The following is a 19,738-nucleotide window of genomic DNA, read 5'->3' on the forward strand; positions in this document are numbered from 1 at the left end:
GCATTGGTAAAGGAATTTAAAACAACAAGTCTGATAGGAAGGACAACCCTCAAGTGACTTGACTACTGACGATTGTCTAAAATTGTCATTCCTAAGAAATACAATCAACTGGGTTTAGGCCTAGATGCAATCCAGAGGTTTGTTTGCATAATTGATTACGACATCTTAAGAAGAGGGGATTTTTTATGAAAATTTTTTTGTATTGAGATTGCTTTACATTTCTTTACAGAACCAGAAAATCTCTTGTTTGAGAACCAACAAAGAGCTTCGGGAACACAGGGCTTTAGTTCTTTCGACACATGGGAATGTTCTCATTATGAACATTTACACTTACTTTTATCAGCAACATTCCTGGGTGGTCTGATCTTGTAGAAGAGAGAGGGTTCTCTCCTTTTCCCTTAAGGCAGACTGCTTAAGGCAACTACCTGCTGACTCATGGCCTCCCCCATGCCACCCGGCTGCTCTCCTCAGGATGAGCAGGAGAGCTGTTTAGTGCTCCAGGCCTCTGAGAGGGGCCTAGTGTCTCCTGACCTATCTTGACCTCCCCAGTTGGACCCTGGCACTGTATTTGAACTGTATATATAGGCTACATTTTGTTCTTGCTGTTAACGATGAATCCAGTCTTATAAATCCTCATCGGTAGGTTGATAGATTTTACTCAACTTGGTACCAGCAGCAAGTTAAGCTCTTTAAAATTGTTCATGCTGTGCTTTGGTGATCATTTGACATGTAGACTGGTCCTGAACTTCAACATGGGCTCCTCTTTAACTGGAAACAGCAGGAGCCTCTTATGAGATCTGTGATGGCCCCACAAATCTTGCTTGTTTTCTCATTCTTATTGGAGAAGGACTCTGCCAGGATAAGAAATTTGTTGGTTTGTGTGTCTGTCTGTCTGCATTTATTTATTTATAAATATTTCATTTATTGAGATAATGGGAGAGAGAGAGAGAGAGAGATGAGCGGGGGGAGGGGTAGAAGGAGATGCAGACTCCCTGCTAAGCAGGGAGCCCCATGTGGAATTTGATCCCAGGACCCTGGGATCATGACCTGAGCTGAAGGCAGATGCTTTACTGAGACACCCAGGTGCCCTTGTTGGTTTGTGTTTATATCAAACAACAGAAAGTAGATTTTTAAAATTTTCTTGAAACCTCGTGATCTAATGAGAAGAGAAAATTTTTCTCTATAACTGGGAGGCTTGTTGAGGCTTGGACATTACCTGTTGAAGGTGTCTCGTGATATTTTTGTGGGATTAGATAGGATGAAATGAGGACAGGGACACAGAGAGAGGATGCTGAGACTATTCCTTTTTCCTGAATAAGCAGATCATGGACTTAGGACTGCTGCCACCAATTCACAGGCATGATGCTTTGCTGCAAGTACACAGGTGACTGTGCGGGTTCCCAGGGGTCCGCCTGAGACATGGAATCCACGGGGAAGTGATCCCAGCTCCTGCTGTGGGTGTGGACCATCTCCCTGCTTCCTCAGTGCAGGCTTTGTTCTGCCCTGAGGCTCTTCCCTCCTGCCTCCAAGCACTCCCTTGTTTTGGGGCGCGTGATGATGCTCTCACAACCCCAGACTTCCCTTTTTGACCTGGGTCACTTGAACTCAGGACAGGAGTGAGAAGCCATTTTCTTTTGATTTCAGCTTCCCATCTGAGATCTGCCTCCTCCCAGGACACTGAATATTTTCCACATTCAGTTAGAACATGTAGGTTCTTTGGTGACTCAGCAGCTGTGCTAGTTGAGTACTACTGCATGGTTTTAGCACACACATGCAGTGTGATATCATGTAACTTCTTGGGCCAAGTTTCAGGTTGAGCTGCACTTAAAGTGATGTTTAGTTCTTCTGCTGGGGAACGGGAAGAGTGATCCACTGAAGCCCTCAATCTGACTGCCAGGCCGGCTCTCTCCCGACGTGGGTGCATTTACTGGGGAGGGCCAATGGAGAGAGCTTCTGGACAGTGGTGCTGCTGGCTTGGTGGCTGGTCCATGGCAGGGGTCCTGTAGCTTCAGTGCCAGGATGAGGGTGTGGCCCTGGGGGATGGCGCTTAGTGAGACTGGGGTGTTTTCCTCAGCGGGGGGAATTGTGAGGCTCCCTCGAATGAAGGAGAAAGGCCGAAGGCCACTTGGGGAGGCCTGGGGAAGGTAGGGTGGGGAAGGTAGGGAGGTAATGTGGGCTTGCTCTTAGTACTGATTTCATGTGGCTGTTCAGGTTGTATGGGGCAGATAGGCTGACTGTGTTAGGAGGGAGGAATGCATTTATGTGAATGCACATGGTGCTCCGAGGGCCGTGGGAACTCAGGAATGTGCGTCTAGAGAAGGCTTACAAGGAGTCTGCAGAGGGAGGCTCAGGTACACTCTTCCTGTTTCTTTCCACTGTGGTGCTCCTTCACCCTCCTACAGCTCCTTTCTCATTTTGGCTTGTTTATAAACCCTCAGGGCCCTTGCTCTAGGTCGTGACACATTCTTTCAAATTTAAATTTTCTTGGTTCTTTTTCTTAACTCCCAATCCCATGATTAGAATTCTGGGGAACCTTCTGTGCTCACCCCCATCCTGGGCCCCAGGTTGAGTTACGGATTGATGGCCCTGTGATCAACTAGTTTCCCTTCTGTGTAAAGAGATCCGGTGGGTAGCAAGGTTTCCTGGACCCAGTGTGAGGTGAGTAGGAGAGAGCCCTCACATCCAGCCACCCTGATTAGGATTACCCCTGGAACCAGGCTAAAGAGTGCCAGGTGGGGAAGGTAAGCGCTGGCAGGGATGGCCCCTCATATTTCTTTTGCATTTGCATATACCGTCTCGTACTTGGTTTCCTCCTTTCTTCCTTCCTCCCTTCCCTTCCCTTCCCCTTCCCCTTCCTTCCTTCCTTCCTTCCTTCCTTCTTTCCTTCTTGTAGGCTTCCGGTGTGGGGCTTGAACTTAGAAGACCCGACCCTGAGATCAAGAGTTGCATGGTCTTCCAACTGAGCCAGCCAGACATCGCCCCCCTGTCTAGTACTTGATATCTTGACTATGTATGAACTAATTAAATTTAGATGCTCAGTAAATAAGGATCACTGAATCTGCAGGAGGTTGGTGTTGCCGCTTTAGAGTCTCAGATAGTTCTTGGCTACGCTTTAACCCACACAGAACAAGAGAGTCCTGTTTGATTTGTCTCGCCTCCGCACATCAGGACCTTAAATATGTATTACTCAGCAAGCAGTTGGAAATAGCAGGTGTTCTTAGATTCTCTGTCCATTGCCCTCCAGAAGGAGGTGGTGTTCACCGTCCCCTTTGCTCTTTCCTCTGAAATTGACCGGGGGTGTGTCGTTGCAGGCTGGGGGTTCTTCGTTGGCGTCGGCTCCGGTGTCCACCTTCCCTCGCTCTTCTGTCACGCCGTCCAATCAGGACATCTGCAGGTAACACTCTGCTTCACATGCTGGAGTGGTTCATGTGACATCCCGGAAATAAGCATTAGTGTCTGCAGGTTCTCGATTTTCCATTTGCTCGGTCAGTATACCTTTGCTGTAAACATCTGGCTCAGTTTTCTGTGCTGTTTGCTCCCCAGGTTCCCACCTGTCTGTTCTCCTTTAAGATTGTTTTTACTTTCTGTGCTTTTATTCCACTGTTCTCTGCATGCAGTTCCAGGGCAGTGTGTTCTGAGTGTTGTCACCACAGTCCCGTGCAGTCTGCTGTTGTCTTGAAAGCTCCTCCAGGCCCGAGTTCTCTGACACAAGGGCTCACTGTGACAGTTATCTGTAAAGACACATTGTCTAAGAGAAATTCCTGTGGTTCCGAATGGGCCCAGGCCTTGAAGCCTGCTGACAATACCAAAGCCAGAAGAACGCTAAAGTTCTCAAAATCCCTGAACGATGTGGGTGAGAAGGCCCAGGATACTGTGGAAAGTTTTGACTACGTGGAGAGAACTTGCTCCGAAGGGAAATTGATCCTCCCTCCAGATCCGGGTCTGAGAATTAACAGGTTCCATCAGAAGGAAAAAAGAGCACTGCATCACAAACCTCTTGGCAATTCCAAACATTCTTGTGCTTCCTCCCTTTCTGCCCATCGGTCAACTGCCTCAGAGGTGGACGCTGGCAAGGGGGGCAGGCATGTCCCTCTTTTGGAAGAGAAAGCGGATGGCGATGCTGTGTCCCGGGGCCGGCGACTGCTCCAGTACCTGTTCTCGCTCTCACACGGCTCGAGTGCCAGCAGCCTGCACAGGTTCCAGGAGCTGGAGAGCCGTGCTGCCCACCTGCACACCACCAAGTCCTCTAGCGGGCTGGCAGGGAGCACGGGCTTCTACTCTGATGAAATGGGAGACGACGATGTCTTTGAGGACAGCACATCTGCAAAATGGAAGAGCAAGGTCCTGCGGGCGCCCCTCTGCTCAGTGGAGAAGGACAGTGACCTGGATTGTCCTTCTCCCCCCTCTGAAAAATGCCCCCCCATCTCTCCTGTGTCCACGTCAGGGGATGCCTGCAGGTTGGTTTGCCAAGAACCAGTGTTCTGGCCAGCTCTGCTCCCCATACCTCGGTGGCCTCATCTTGCTTTAATATGTGAAGTTTCAGGAAAATGAAGTAATGGGCGGTAGGTAGACGATTGTGGGTTGATAGCTTCCTCCAGAAGAGTGGAGTATTGGTGTGATTTGACAAATTTTTATGAGCTGGGTCCCAAATAGTTTCACAGATGACAAAAGAGGAAGAAGCTACACATATTAAAGGCCAAGCTGACTCTTCTCAACCAAAAATAAGTAGACTTTGCTTAAGGAAGAGAGAAAATAGTTATCTCCAGTTTGCCAGCTCGAGGATCTAGTTGTTAAGCACTGGCTGCCCCTTCCAACCTCATTTTTACCCTTTGTTCCAATTGCAACACAGTGTGAATGGGAAGAGGCCAGCCTTCTGCAGTACCTTCCTTCCTTCTTTTTAACTCGGATGTGGCCACCTCTGCCTGGGTCCTGCTTCCACTTCCCACCTTTGTCTTCCTGTGTGCCGCATCCTTGTCTGGCCTCTAGAATCTTTAAGAATCTGCTTTTGGTCACCACGCTCATGCTTTCCCTCTTCCAACCTTTCCTTGGGCGCCCCTTCCGGGCCAGCTGTTACCATTTCTAACAGTTGGATCAGAAACTCCTCTCACAGAAACAGAGAGCTGCGAGCACGGCCAGGGCTGGGGCCCAGCTCCTGTCAGGCCAGGTATCCCTACCTGTTCTTCAGCAGCTGGAACAGACCCTTCTGTGTCTCAAAAGTCTCTTAAGTTCCTTGAGGTTAGTGCTATGTCCTCTTGCATGCACTCTTAGAAATCATGAATGATTTAAAATTCTCGCGTCCTCAGAAATGATTTTAAATTCTTGTGTCTTCAAAAAAGAAATGGCACCTTCTAATGGGGTTTCTAGGTCCAGGAGAGGTCCTGTGTTTTTGCTGTGTACTGTCTGTGGGAGGCCGGAGACGTGTAGTGTGGTGTGTGAAGGTGACGTCTGTGATTACCGCCAACAAATTCATCATCTTTTTAAGACATTGGTATTTTTGGAAAGTAGAGTGCTGGTTCCATTTTACATGGAAATTTTTCTTCTAATTGTTTTAACATGTTGTGAAGGATGCTTCCATGTTGCCTTAAATTTGGCTTTCGGTGAAGTTCTTAAATCTTACCCAAAATGACTGCTTTGTCATTTTTTATATTGTTTTTCCCTCTCTGATGCCAAATGCCATCCAGACTTCCCATATTGGTGCGGTAAGCTAGAAGTTTCTAGTTTGTAGTCACTGTCCACATCCGTGTTTGTGTGTTTTGTACCTGTGGTCCTTTCTGTGATGTTTGTTGTTGAAAGTTTTCACTAGGGGACCAACCCTCCCCTGGAGCGTCCTCTTCTCTGGCACGCGGGTCTCCTGGTAACGCCTGGCTCTCCTCTCCCCGCAGGATCTGCCACTGTGAGGGGGACGACGAGAGCCCTCTGATCACCCCCTGCCGCTGCACGGGGAGCCTGCACTTCGTGCATCAGACGTGCCTGCAGCAGTGGATCAAGAGCTCGGACACGCGCTGCTGTGAGCTCTGCAAGTACGAGTTCATCATGGAGGTCAAGCTGAAGCCTCTGAGAAAGGTACATGGCAGGACACCTTTGGAGGTGCCCTTGCCTCACTGAAATGAGGGCCCGGGCAGAGTCAGCACCTCGGCGGGGGCGAAGCCTTGGACTCCTCTGTCGGAAGTGGGTGCTGGCGCGTGCATTCCTGCTACGGGCGTCATCCTTTCCAGGTCTTCTTTCCTGCTCCTTCCTCTTGGGAAGAAGCTCTTTCTAACCCTTCAGTCCTAAGGTGTTTTTCCGTCAAACTAAGACTGCTTTCTTATCTGTGTCAGTCATTTGGCCGTTGATCACAGACTGTTTTGTGACATCTTAGCATTTAATTTTATATGTATTAACTGTTCGTGTCTTGTCTCTGATTAGGACTGTATATTATTAGACATTAGTATCTCTCTTCTGTGCAAAGCACATAGTTACTTGTTCGGTACCTGTGATAAGTATTTGCCAGTCGGTAAGGGGAGGGTGGGTGGGAAAAGAAAGGAACCGCAGGCCTTATGGGCAACGCGACTCTCTCTGTGCCCCATGTCATGGCTCCCTCTCCATGGAGCCTCGTTTGACTTGTGCCTCCTGTGAAAATGGTTTAATGTGTTTGTTTATATGCCCAGCATGTGAGGTTTTATTTGGAAGAGTAAGACTTGTTCTTATCTCAGGATTTTGGAATGTGTATTCAAGGACAGTCACACAGTCAAATCACAACACATGACATAGCCAAGTGAAGGCTAGATTAAGTGGCACAGAGCATGTCAGACATTCAGAGGAGGAAGTACGGGCTATAGGCTGGAGCCTTGGGGAGGTGGAATGATGGTTGTGTCACAGAATGTTTGGGTGTTAAAGCCATTTCTGAAGGATCAGTAGGATTTGGAGTTAAGTGAAAGGAGTTTAGAGAGGTCCGGTTGTGTAGAGAAGCATACACCAAAACAGTGTGTGTGAGCATTGCGGGGCAGTGTGGAAGGCTTGGACTAATTGTATCTTAGGAAATAGTAGGAGATCAGGGAGCAGGGGGGATTTTAGGAGGAAAGCCAAAAGAAGATACTATATAAAACCATAGCAGAAAGCATTCACGCTGTTGGAGAAGGCAGATGTAAACTACTTGAAGAATGTTTTGCCCCATGGAGACCATGTGATTTATTGGGTACCTACTCTGCGCTGGCCTCTCAAGTGGGCCTGTAGCACTTTGACCGATGTAGATAATCCATGAGACTCTGTTCTCAGCTTGTCCTGCACAGATCTCTCTGGAAAGATGCAATGACTAGGGCTGGCCAAGGATATGTAGAGTGTTCACACTTTGTTCTTTTTCTCTGCCCTTATGTGTTTTCTTCTGATTTGGAAAGCAGTAAATGAAAAAGAAAATCTGGCTCTTTGGAGTAAGTTAATGAGCTCCTAGAGGAGATGGGACTGGCAGAGCCTGCTTATACCAGGAACTCTTAGCATCGGTTTCAAGCTGTTGCTGCCAAAGTAGCAAAGGACCAAAGAGTGAGCGCCTCCCGCCATCACCTTCACGATGTAGTGTGACCCATCTGCTAGTGTGTCGTGGTGTCATCAGCCCTCCTCCCCTTGCCCACACCAGTCAGCGAGGCAGGGAGGTCTCGTGTGTGCCACCTGGGTCGGGGGCCAACATGCTGTTTTCATCAGGATTGAAACCATAGAGGCCTTCAGCTAGCCATGGGCTGTCTGCCTGCAAGAATAAGCAGACAGGAGGATTGATACCTGGTTGTGGTTCATAGCTCATCTTGATCCCAGCTTCTTTTCATTGCATGAAAAGTTGGCTGTCGACAGAATACCAGTGCCTGGTACCTGGTTGGTTTAAGGAGAATGACGTTTGGTATTTGGGAAAATTCATGAAGTCTGGGGAAAGGGGAGGGGCAAGAAAGCCAATCTTACCCATCTACAATGCTCTCACCCCCATTGTTGCCCTTTCCATTGGGGTCCTGCACCTCATGCTCTGTGTGTGGTCTTTCCAGTGGGAGAGGTTGCAGATGACGGCCAGTGAGCGCAGGAAGATCATGTGCTCGGTGACGTTCCATGTCATCGCCATCACCTGCGTGGTCTGGTCCTTGTATGTGCTCATTGACCGTACCACCGAGGAGATCAAACACGGACAGGCAACAGGTATGTATGTGCTCAGGGTGAAAGATGAGGGCAGCGTAGACATCCTGGATAACACACAGGGGTTCTAGGATTGGGGCATCGTTCCAGATCGGTTTTTAAGTCAGGCTTCAAATATCTGGATTTCTGGAGTGGGGGCATCAGTTAAGAGGCACCAAGCATCCTTTTTGGATGTTTCTCTTGCTGTGGTGAGCACTTCTTAAAAAACCCAGTCAGAAGAGATCAATCAGGGAGAAGAGAAAGAGAGAATCTCCTGGAAGAGCAGCAGGATAAGAGAATGGACACCCTCTGCCTCCCCACTTATGATGAAGCAGGATTTGATGAGTAAAGATTCCATTGGTTATGTGAAGGTCAGAAGTTGTGTTTTATTTACTTCAGGTCTTAAATTAGGTCTGTGGATAGGCTAACCAGGTTTTTCCCCTTCCAGGAATCCTAGAGTGGCCCTTTTGGACTAAACTGGTGGTTGTGGCCATCGGCTTTACCGGCGGACTTCTTTTTATGTACGTTCAGTGCAAAGTGTACGTGCAATTATGGAAGAGACTCAAGGCTTATAACAGAGTAATCTATGTTCAGAACTGTCCAGAAACAAGCAAAAAGAATATTTTTGAAAAGTCTGCGCTAGCAGAAGCCAACTTTGAAAATAAAGATGGACGTGGAATCTGTCATTCTGACACAAACTCTTCTTGTTGGACAGAACCTGAAGACACTGGAACAGAAATCGTTCATGTCTGATTTTGTGGAGGAGTAGTTTTCCTAGGCATCGAAGAACAGCTGAAGGAAATTGTTTACTGCCAATTGTGTACCTTTTCTTATGTCCTTTAATAGCATAGACCGGGCAGGTGACTGTTTTAATGGCTTCTCTTTTTCTAAACCCTCCTTAGTGAATCTTCTGGAAAGCCCTCATGTTGGCTTTGCATGGCCGGGTTCCACTTCTGCCAGCATTTGCATGGGAAGAGAGGTCCCTGTGATGCTCTATGATGGGTTGCTGGCTGTTCTGGCCCGTGAGCAGAATGAGAGAATAAAATGCCAAACCCAAGGGAAGAGCAGGAGCAGGGTGGCACCCTGGCCTCGAAGCCTGGCCTCTCCCGGTTGGCAGCAGTCCCTACCCGGGCACAGAGTGTTTGGGAATGTCTAGCCATGATGAGAGGATTTCCCTCCTCCCTGAGAAGAGCGTGGGGAGCCGAGCCCCTCTGCCAGGGCTGCCACTGACCGTTTTCCTGAGCAGACGGGGCTGTAGTGCTCTCTGCATGGTGGCGAGTGATTCACTAAGCAAACAGCACTTTACAAAAAGAGAATCTTTATTTTGTAATATGTGTGCCCAGTGGGATTGACATTTAAAAGAACGTCTCATTTAGAAGCCTTCCTTTCATTATCTCTTTTACATTATAATAGATCTAAAACCCTCTTTGCCTTATATATTCTAAGAAACCTGACATCTACTCTGTGTCCATAAAAGGGACTTGTGGCTCTAAAGCAAGGACAAACAGATCGGAGGCTTTTTCCTGACATTTCATGGGAATTAGTGGATGCCGCATGGCAATTTGAGCCTAATTCTTGTGGTTTCAAGCCTATTTTATGACAAGTGTTTATGTCACTGGCCTTCCCCAAACATTTCTTTTTGGTCAACTTTGAAAAAGAAGGTTTTGTGAGATCTAAACGAAAGGAAGCAAGCGAGTAATTAGAACAAAACTGAATATTTAGAAACGACTCCTTTCCAGACAAACCTCTCCAGTTTGTGAGGCTTCACTGAATGAGTAAGTGTGCACTGCCCTGGTCTGGGGCATGGCCCCAGGGGGTGCTCCTTGGGTGCCTGCCACCTTGGACGGCTTCTGCTTCGGGGGAGGTTCTGTGGATCGCTGGCCCAGGCAGAGAGACAGACGGGCTGGCTCTGGGACGAAGGCCAGGAGTGAGCAGCAAACTGCCATGGCCCATGGTCACTGCCCCCAGCCATACCTCTACCCATTTATCGCCTTAACTGGACTGCACAGAGAGGATTCTTGTGATCAGTTCGTTCTGTCATCAGGGATTATTTCCTGTACCATTTTCATAAGACAAAACCAAAATCACTACCATCAGATGGCCTTTGTCCCTTTAAAAAGTCTGCTTAAAATTCTATTTTTAAAAAATGAGTTTCACTTCACCAGGAAAATAGGAGTCAACTCCAGGAAAACAGGCCAGGAGGGTCTGCAGTGTAACACGAGCGTGCCCGGGTACTTACTCTCCAGGCGACTCTGCATGTATAAGCCTCCTCTGAGGGGAAGGGTGCCCGGGGGTCCTGCCCTCAGTCCCCTGAACCTTAGCTGACTCTGCTGTCCTGCTAAGAGGATGAAGCAAACACAAGACGATCCCTTTGCCTTTCAGAGAGGAAGTGCTCTGGTTTGTTTTGAAAGCCTGGAGGAGGCTGAAGTGCAACTAAGCTCTGGGGGAGGGTAGCTTTGTCCTGCCGTCTCTTCCCATCCTGTGTCTCATTTGTTGGCATCACGGACCCTGGTCTAAGGAGCTGTCCCATTGTGGCCTTCCTCCGGTTATCCCCTGAAAAATAGGTCAGCCTGCTCGCTCTCTCCGCCTCCCAGGCCGCATCCAGTCCATGCCCGTGTTCACTGTGCCCCAAAGTGCAATTACCCACACCCCTTCTCAGCCTGGGGATGGCCGGTAGCTACACAGTATCTCCACTCAGGGGAGCTGAGTCCTGGGCTGGCCCTACCTGTGCCCCTTAGGAGCTTCCCAGGGAAGGTCCCTTGTCCCTGCCCTCTTACAGCAGATGAGCAGTCCTGTGAAGACTGGGATTGATTTTTAAGTGGGATTCCTTCTCCTGTCCCTGATGGAACCCCTTGCACTGAACTTGAAAGTCACTAGATTTCTCGCAGAGAGGAAAGTGTGCTTAGGTAGGGACAGCCTCTGGGCAGCCCACCTGTCATGGCTGGCACCCCCTATGGCAGAGGTGCCTTTATAACCCATGACTGCTGTGTTGCTCCCGTGCCTGACCAAATTCTCATGTGAAACCCTCACTTCTTTTCAGGAAGGCCTAATACCATCTCATCACCTCCACCAAGGTCCTAAAAAAAAGCCTTCTGCCTGGGGACGGTCCATCCCACATCTTTCTTTCCTCGCCTGGGATGGCACACACATGCTCCCTTGCCTTTCTCTTTTCTCGTAGGTTCTAGTTGAACACCTCTGACTCCATTCTCAGTCTCTGCTCTAATCACTAACCCCCAGATATGGACCCTGGAGGCCCAAGCTCTGGAAAGGTGGTGCTCTGCTGCCATCTAGTGGGCGCAGCGGATCTGCCAGGGGGTTCCTTTAGTTGTAGCACCTTGCCTTCGAGTTTTGGGGGGGGGTATTTATTCCCCAGTTTCCCCTTATTCTGCACGTGGCTTTGGTGGGCGGACAACAGTTGGCTGAACCAGAAATGTGGGATGAGCTGGTGGTCTCAGGGCCTGGAGGCTGGTACTTGGGGGGCCAGGCCAGGAGGAGAGGGAAGTGGCTTCCTGGGTGTTGCCAGTCAGCCCTCTCTGATTTGGCCTCTGTTCCCTCAAAAGTTGGCCTGAGGACTTCCAACTTTGGCTGCCAGCAGGAACTTAGTTTTTGCGCCAGAGTTGATTTTAAGAAATTCTGGAAACTATCAAAGGCCTCTTCCATCTCCTCCTTTTCTGCCTCATTCCACTCTTTTCAGTCTTATGGGTCTGCTCTTCAGCCATGCTGGTGTGCCCCACCTGATTGCAGACATGCAGGCCACAGGCAGTGGGCCAGTTCCAGAGCCTCAGGTAGGGCCTGCACAGCTGGGGCTGCTGCTGCTGCCCGGTGGGTTGGCTGCAGGGCTGGAAGGGCCCTGGGAACCACAGGGCCAGGAGCCGTGATGCTGTGCATTTAGCCCGAGGCAAAGACACTTTTTGAATACTTTCCCTTTTGAATCTGATTTGAAATATGCAGCTTCCCTCTCCAGCCCAAGGAAGGACTGGAACACAGGGAAGTAAAAGCATTTATCTTTGTTTTGGACATAATTAAGTTGTGCAGCTCTTCACCTATTTACAGGCAATGTTTATAGAAAGCTGATTGTTAATAAAAACCAAATTTACACTGGCATGTGTGGTGTAGTTTCTAAAAGGCACTTCACATTGGAAGATTTTCTTAACTTGTGAAGTTTCTAGTTATCTGAATGTCTGGTTTTGTATCCTTTTGTGTATGTTCACTGTTTCTCAGTATTACTTGAATCATTCTCTAGGGGGGTTGTTTGTGTTATACATGGGGGTCTAATTGCAGCAATAAAGCATCTCTTTAACAAGGGATTTTTGCCATGCAAGTGTTTTCCTGCAAGAAGGCGGGGACCGTCGGCGTGCATTCCAGTGGTTCTCACTCCCCTGTCCCTGGTCCTCTGACTTGCACGTTGGGGAAGAAAATCATGCAACCTCTGGAGGTATCTGTTTTCCTAGGCACGGGGGATGGCTCCCCCAGACACTGGTGGTTGGTTGGTGGGGAGGGGTTGGGTTCAGGAGAGTGTGCGGGCACGGGAGTGAAGACAGAAGTAGCTCACACAGCTGTGCTTGCTTCAAACATCCAGGCTCTACTTGGACTCTGTGCCCTGCGAGAAGCCAGATTCAAGTTCAGGGTGTGTCTGGCGATGTGACCATGGAGCAGGTGATTATTGCCTAATTCCCCTTGTCTGTTGAAAAACTTACTGAGCCAGAGCCTTGCTGAATAGGAGAATCAGGGAGGTTCTGGCCATAGCTCAGCCTGGCTGTATCTCCCAGTCTCTGATGGGGCCTCCCTGAGTCATGGTGGTGTCATAGGTCCTTCTGCCTTGAGACTGAAAACCGTTGACAGGGCTGTGTGTGCCGAGGGCAGGCATCTGCCTTTATCTGTGTGCCCAAGGTGAAAATGGAGGCCAGGATTGCCCTGTACGTACTGTTCTCTAGGTGAGCCCAGAGAATCGTCACCAGTTAAGGGTAATGGAGTGACTGCCAGGAGACTTGGGAACTAAGCTGGAGGATACTCTGCCAAGTGTCCTTGCCTGACTTCGGGAGCTGCTGAGGCCTGTGGAGGAAGACATGACCACGGAGGAGCTGAACAGGTATGTGCCCATGGGAGGGAGGGAGTGCTTGACTAGTGTTTGGAGGGGTGAGGAGGGTAGAGCTGAAAGAGGAATCATGGGTGAAAAGGTGAGGTGGGGGGTGCTCCCCACCTCTGCTTTGGGGATCCACCAAATTTGGTGAGGGTGGCCGAAGAGATGCCCAGTGGGGTCTTGTTGCACAGAGGCTTGACCTTGCTGTCCCCAGGCCTTTCTGCCCTTTAACAACAGCCACAGAGTGATAGGGTGATGGCTACGGCCTGGCACACTTCCAGGGGGGCAGACTACACGCAGGCCAACCTCCTGTTTTGTAAGAAACCTTAACAGACTTATAGCCCCATTCAGTGGCATAGTGACATACTTACTGCTCATCATTTGGGGTGTCAGGCTGGTGGGAGGAGGGTGAGCCTGGTGCTAGGTAGTAGAACTACCTAGATGACCAGGAGTGGCTGGTCCCTTTGGAAAAGATGAAATGTCTGACTAATCATTCCGAGGGGAGGGGCAGGCATGCAACAAGCAAAGTGGTCAGCATGGGTTTTTAAAAAAAAAAAAAAAAAAAAAGGCAGAACATAAAACAAACCCTTTTCAGGGAAAGGCCTTGAGCAGGAGCCCAGCACTGGGTCCCAGGAAGGCAGGGATTCTGGGCCGTAGTCAGGCAGTAGAGGCGTCACATACTCTCCACGTGTCTGAAAGACCTGGGAAATGCGTGTTGCTTATGGCAGTCACGTGACTACAACGATAAGGATGTTTAATTGAATTTTGATATTAGAAACAAGGCTGAAGTCCACATCCATGACATTTATCTTTGTATGTGCACGCACATGTGTGTGTGGCTGTGGGGAGTGGTTTGAAAGACAAATTCCTAGAAGGAGAGAAAAGGGTAAAGGTGCTTAAGTTCCAAAAGCACCCTCCAGAATGGCTCACTTAAAAAAATTGGTCTCTCCTTACATTGTATCATGGAGGTATTTTAAATTGCTACTAAAATGATTGTCTTCTCTCTTATCATTGATATTTTACTTTGCATTCTTGGATAAATGAGATTGAGCATCTTTTGTTTACTGTATGTGTCTGCTTGAGTGAATTTCTCTGGCTTGGCCATTTCTCTTGGGTTTTTTGGGTATGTTTTACATTAAATCATAGGTGCTTTTTCTGGTCAAAGAACATTAACTCTGGTTTGATGTTACTGGCTCTTCATTTTTTTCTCCATTTTATTACGAAAAATTTTAAGACAAAATTTTAAGTAATTGCCTAGTGAGATTTCATGTACCCTAGATTCTACAGTTAGCATTTTGCTGTATAAGCTTTGCCATATATTTCCATCTGTTCATTACACTGTCCTTCCATCACCTTGCTTTTTGAGTGCCTTTCAGAGTGGACTGCAACCGGAAGTGTATACTTTACCCCACCTCAATTTGTATTGTATATCGTTAGCTACAATTCAACATGTGTTTATGGTTCTTTTTGTTCTTAGGAAAAATTTACATACAGTGAAATGTATAAACCTTAAGTGTACCATCTGATGAGTCTGGCAGATGTATATACTTGTGAAACCCCAAACCATAGGTTCTGTGTTAAAATACAGAACATTATCTCAGTCCTGAAAATCACGATGCCCTTTCCCTGGCCACCCCTGTCCCCATACCTTCCGAAGCAAAATCGTAGTTTTGATTTTTGGTTTTAGCTTGTCCTGGAGCTTAATTTTAGTGAAGTCATGGAGCTCACACTCTTGTGTAAGCATTCTTTTTTTTTTTTTTTTAAAGAATATTTTATTTATTTATTTGACAGAGAGATCACAAGTAGGCAGAGAGGCAGGCGGAGAGAGAGAAGGGAAGCAGACACCCTGCTGAGCAGAGAGCCCGATGCGGGGCTCGATCCCAGGACCCTGAGATCATGACCTGAGTCAAAGGCAGAGGCTTAGCCCACTGAGCCACCCAGGTGCCCCTTGTGTAAGCATTCTTGAAGTCAGCACAGTGTTTTTGAGTTTTGTCTATGCCCCGTATCAGCACATTCCTGTTTTGTGTTGAATAATATTCCACTGTATAAATATACCAATCTCTTCATTTTCTTATGGTTGGAGACTTGAGCTCTTTCTAGTTTTTGGCCATTATGAATAGAACTGTTAAGATTATTTTTGTGGACACATTTTCATTTCTCTTGGGTAAATACCTAGGCATAAAATGCTGGTTCAGGGAGGGTAGAGATGTTTAGTTTTATAAGAAACTAAAGAAACATTTTCACAAAGCAGGTGTACCATTTTACATCCCCACCAACAAGGTGGGAGCTTCCAGTTACTTCAGACCCTTGCAACATTTGGTGTTGTCAGTCACTAACCTAAAATGTAAGAATTTTAGCTGTTCACATAGATACGTAGTTGTAATTTACTTTTAATTTGCATTTGCATTTTCCCAGTGACTAATGATGTTGAGTGTCTTTTTGTGTGCTTCTTGTCATGTGCTTAACATTCACAAATCTTCTTTATATTTTTTTATAGAAATATATATTTTTAAAATTTTTTAAAAATTTCTTTACAGCATAACAATTCGTTGTTTTTGCACTACACCCAGTGCTCCATGCAATATGTGCCCTCTATAATACCCACCACCTGGCTCCCCCAACCTCCCACCCCACACCCCTTCAAAACCCTCAGGTTGTTTTTCAGAGTCCATAGTCTCTCATGGTTCACCTCCCTTCCAGTTTCCCTCAACTCCCTTCTCCTCTCCATCTCCCCATGTCCTCCATGCTATTTGTTATGCTCCACAAATAAGTAAAACCATATGATAATTGACTCTCTCTGCTTGACTTATTTCACTCAGCATAATCTCTTCCAGTTCCATCCATGTTGCTACAAAAGTTGGGTATTCATCCTTTCTGATGGAGGCATAATACTCCATAGTGTATATGGACCACATCTTCCTTATCCATTCATCTGCTGAAGGGCATCTTGGTTCTTTCCACAGTTTGGCGACCATGGCCATGGCTGCCATAAACATTGGGGTACAGATGGCCCTTCTTTTCACTACATCTGTATCTTTGGGGTAAATACCCAGGAGTGCAATTGCAGGGTCATAGGGAAACTCTATTTTTAATTTCTTGAGGAATATCCACACTGTTTTCCAAAGAGGCTGCACCAACTTGCATTCCCACCAACAGTGTAAGAGGGTTCCCCTTTCTCCACATCCTCTCCAACACATGTTGTTTCCTGTCTTGCTAATTTTGGCCATTCTAACTGGTATAAGGTGGTATCTGAATGTAGTTTTAATTAGAATCTCCCTGATGGCTAGTGATGATGAACATATTTTTCATGTGTCTGATAGCCATGTATGTCTTCATTGGAGAAGTGTCTGTTCATATCTTCTGCCCATTTTTTGATATGATTATCTGTTTTGTGTGTGTTGCATTTGAGTTTTTCTTTATAGATCCTGGATATCAACCTTTTGTCTGTACTGTCATTTGCGACTGTCTTCTCCCATTTTCTGGGTTTCCTCCTTGTTTTGTTGACTGTTTCCTTTGCTGTGCAGAAGCTTTTGATCTTGATGAAGTCCCAAAAGTTCATTTTTGCTTTTGTTTCCTTTGCCTTTGGGGACATATCTTGAACAGATTTTATTTTTTTATTTGAGAGAGAGAGCACAAGCAAGGGAAGAGGCAGAAGGATTGAGCTCCCAGTTGAGCAGGACCCTGGGATCATGACCTGAACTGAGGGCAGATGCTTAACTGACTGAGCCTCCCAGGCGCCCGTTTATCTATCTTTTCATACCAGGACTGACAGACTATAATCCACTGGCCAAATCCAGCCCATGGCAAATTTTCGTAAAGTTCTTGAGTTTGTGTTTTATAATTTTATTTAATTCATTTAATTTTTAGAGGATTTTATTTAAGAGAGAGAGTGAGAGTGTGAGCACTAGTGGGGGAAGGAGCAGAGGCAGAGGCTAAGGGAGAAGCAGACTCCCTGATGAGCAGGGAGCCTGATGTGGGGCCAGGACCCTGGGATCATGACTTGAGCCAAAGGCAGACATTTAATCACTGAGGCACCCAGGTGCCGCCTGCTGCATTTTTAAAACAACCTTTTAAAGTTGTAAAACAGAGGCACCTGGATGGCTTAGTTAATCATATGCCTTCACTCTCTTGCTGTGTCTCTGCCAAAAAAATAGTAAAATCTCAAAAAAATTAAAAACAATTACAAGTGCAGCAGACTGTATGCGGCCTACCAAACCTAAAATATTTGCTTGACGCTGCTATGGATTTGAGTCTGTGTCTTATATATTGCATGTAGTTGGGTATTGATTTTTAAATTATCCTGATAATCTTTGCTTTTAGTTGGATTTTTTAATCCTTAAAGTATTTGATGTAATTACTGATATGGTTGGTTCTGTGCCTGGCATTTTATTATTTGATTTGTCCTCTGTGTTTTTGTTTCTCTGTTCCTCTTTTTTTTTTCCTTTCTTTTAAATTATCTGTAGATTTTTAGAATTCCATTTTAAGTCCTCTCGGTTTTTAGCTATACTTGTTTATATTATTTTAGTGGTTGCTCTAGAGGTTATAATCTACCTACTTACAATTTCACAAACTACTTAGAATTAATATTGTACCCCTTGATAGAAGATGTAGAAACCATGTGCCTGAAATAGTCTTTTAACACCCATTGTCTTTGATGCTATCTTCCTGTTGTGTTTACATGTATTATAAATACCACATGACAGTGTTATAATATTTGCTTCAAATAATGATATTTATTTTAAAGGAAGGAGGAGGGGAGAAAGTCTCTTACATTTACCAAATATTTACCAATCTGATACTGCCCTGTCCTTCCTGAGGATCTGAGTTTCCATGGGAGCATTTCTTGTAGATCTGCTGGCAATAGAATCTCTTTATTTTATTGTACCTGGAAATTTCTTTATTTCGTTATCATACTTGAGAAATATTTTTGCTGGTTATAGAATTCTGTGTAGCTCTTTCATTCTTTGTCTCTGAAGTATGGTTTTCTTTGTATTTATTCTGCTTGGGCTTAGGTTTGGCTGCGCTTCTTGAAGCTATAAATTTGTTTCTCACCAAATTTGGGAGATTTTTGGCCTTTATTTCTTCAGATATTTGCTCTGCCCCATCGTCTTTAACCTCCCCTCTCCTTCTAGGACTCCCAATGACATGGAGGTAAAACCTTTTGATATTGTCCCATAGATCTCTGATGTTCATGTAAAAAAAAAATCTTTTTTTGCTTCAGATTAGATCATTTCTATTGATCTGTTTTCAAGTTCACTGATTCCTTGCTCTCTTGTCTTCTGTTCTGCTAGATTATTTTTTCCAGATATTTTTAGTTAGAGAATTTCCATCTGATGATGATTCTTTTTCTTCCTCTTCGCTCTCTTCTTCTTCTTCTTCTTCTTTACCGTGTATAGTTCTCTGCTAAGATTTCCTATCCTTTCATGAATTGGTAATATATTTCTTTTAACCCACAAAGCACAGGTATAAAAGCTTCATTGAAATCATTATCTATTGATTCCAATATCTGTGATATCATATATGATCAGTTTCTCTTGGTTGCCTTTTCCCTTGAGAGTAGGTCACATTTTCCTTCTATGTTGAATAATCTTGGATTGTGCCCTGGGTATTGTGAATATCATTTTGTAGAGATTCTGAGTTCTCTTCCATTCCTCTGAAGAGGACTTTTTTTTAAAGCAAGCAGTTAACTTGGTTGAGCTGAGACTGAAAACTGTTTAACAAATCTTGCTTTAGTGGTTTGATCCTCAGTTGAGCTATTTGCAGCTGGCCACATGCATGCTTGGCTTAGGGGTCAGCCAGAGGTTTAGACAGAGTTTGTGCACAGAAGTGGGGTTTTCCCTGTCTTTAGCCGTGCTGGGGTGTGCTACTAAATACCCAGCTGTGGGGGAATGGGCAAGGCCAAGGGCCAGCTGCAGAGAACATAATTAACCAATAGCTCTAGCTGCCACAGCTTTGGATCTGTTGTGACCTTCATGCCAAGACCATTTTTGTCCTTCCTGCCTGATGCAAGATTTCTGTAATGGGCCACTTTTGTTTGAGGACTCCACATTAGCTGAGTGAGGCTTTCATCGCGGTGCCCTGCGGTCGGGAGTCTATTCTACCCAGACCTTCCTTCCCTCCCTGGTTGTACCCACAGGATCAGGCCTGAATCATCACTCCTGCCTGCTCCTCTTCCTTCCTTTGCTCACAGGCCTCGCAGCTTCTAAAGTTTGGTACGTTGGCCCTCGCAGGAACATGGAGCTGAATGAGTGACTTTACTACGACCGTAAGATTATGGAGTCCACCACCAAGGTCACTCATCAGTGTGGGCAGTTCTCAGAGGGATGGTAGGGAGTCCAGGGCAGTAAATGTCCAGGTCTCACTCTCTCTAGTCCCCACCCCAGTGCTCAAGTTTCCTCAGAGGGACTTGTGGCTTCAGGACCCTTCTCCTGCATGACCTCTCCCATGCTTTATGGGCCCTAGTGGAAGTCTTTGTCCTAGACTTTGAGTTTCTGACCTAGCACATTGGGTACATCTTCCAGAAATTCTGGA

At 46.4% G+C, this 19,738-nt stretch overlaps 1 protein-coding gene across 7 annotated transcripts in view; it reads left to right on the top strand.

The window, feature by feature from the left end:
* MARCHF8 (membrane associated ring-CH-type finger 8) overlaps positions 1 to 12,434 on the top strand; it is a 125,268-nt gene extending 112,834 nt beyond the window's left edge. For 6 of the 7 annotated variants that reach the window (XM_032312268.1, XM_032312270.1, XM_032312271.1 and 3 more), the window contains 5 exons: positions 3,312 to 3,394; positions 3,618 to 4,457; positions 5,883 to 6,063; positions 8,004 to 8,151; positions 8,576 to 12,434. In XM_032312268.1, the coding sequence (XP_032168159.1) occupies positions 3,312 to 3,394; positions 3,618 to 4,457; positions 5,883 to 6,063; positions 8,004 to 8,151; positions 8,576 to 8,880 (1,557 nt within the window). In that variant the 3' untranslated portion in view covers positions 8,881 to 12,434. The remainder of the gene's footprint in view (positions 1 to 3,311; positions 3,395 to 3,617; positions 4,458 to 5,882; positions 6,064 to 8,003; positions 8,152 to 8,575) is intronic. The other variant, XM_032312274.1, reaches the window with a different exon arrangement.
* Positions 12,435 to 19,738: the final 7,304 nt, after the last annotated feature.

This window comes from Mustela erminea, chromosome 14, assembly GCF_009829155.1.
Source record: "Mustela erminea isolate mMusErm1 chromosome 14, mMusErm1.Pri, whole genome shotgun sequence".
Taxonomy (NCBI): domain Eukaryota; kingdom Metazoa; phylum Chordata; class Mammalia; order Carnivora; family Mustelidae; genus Mustela; species Mustela erminea.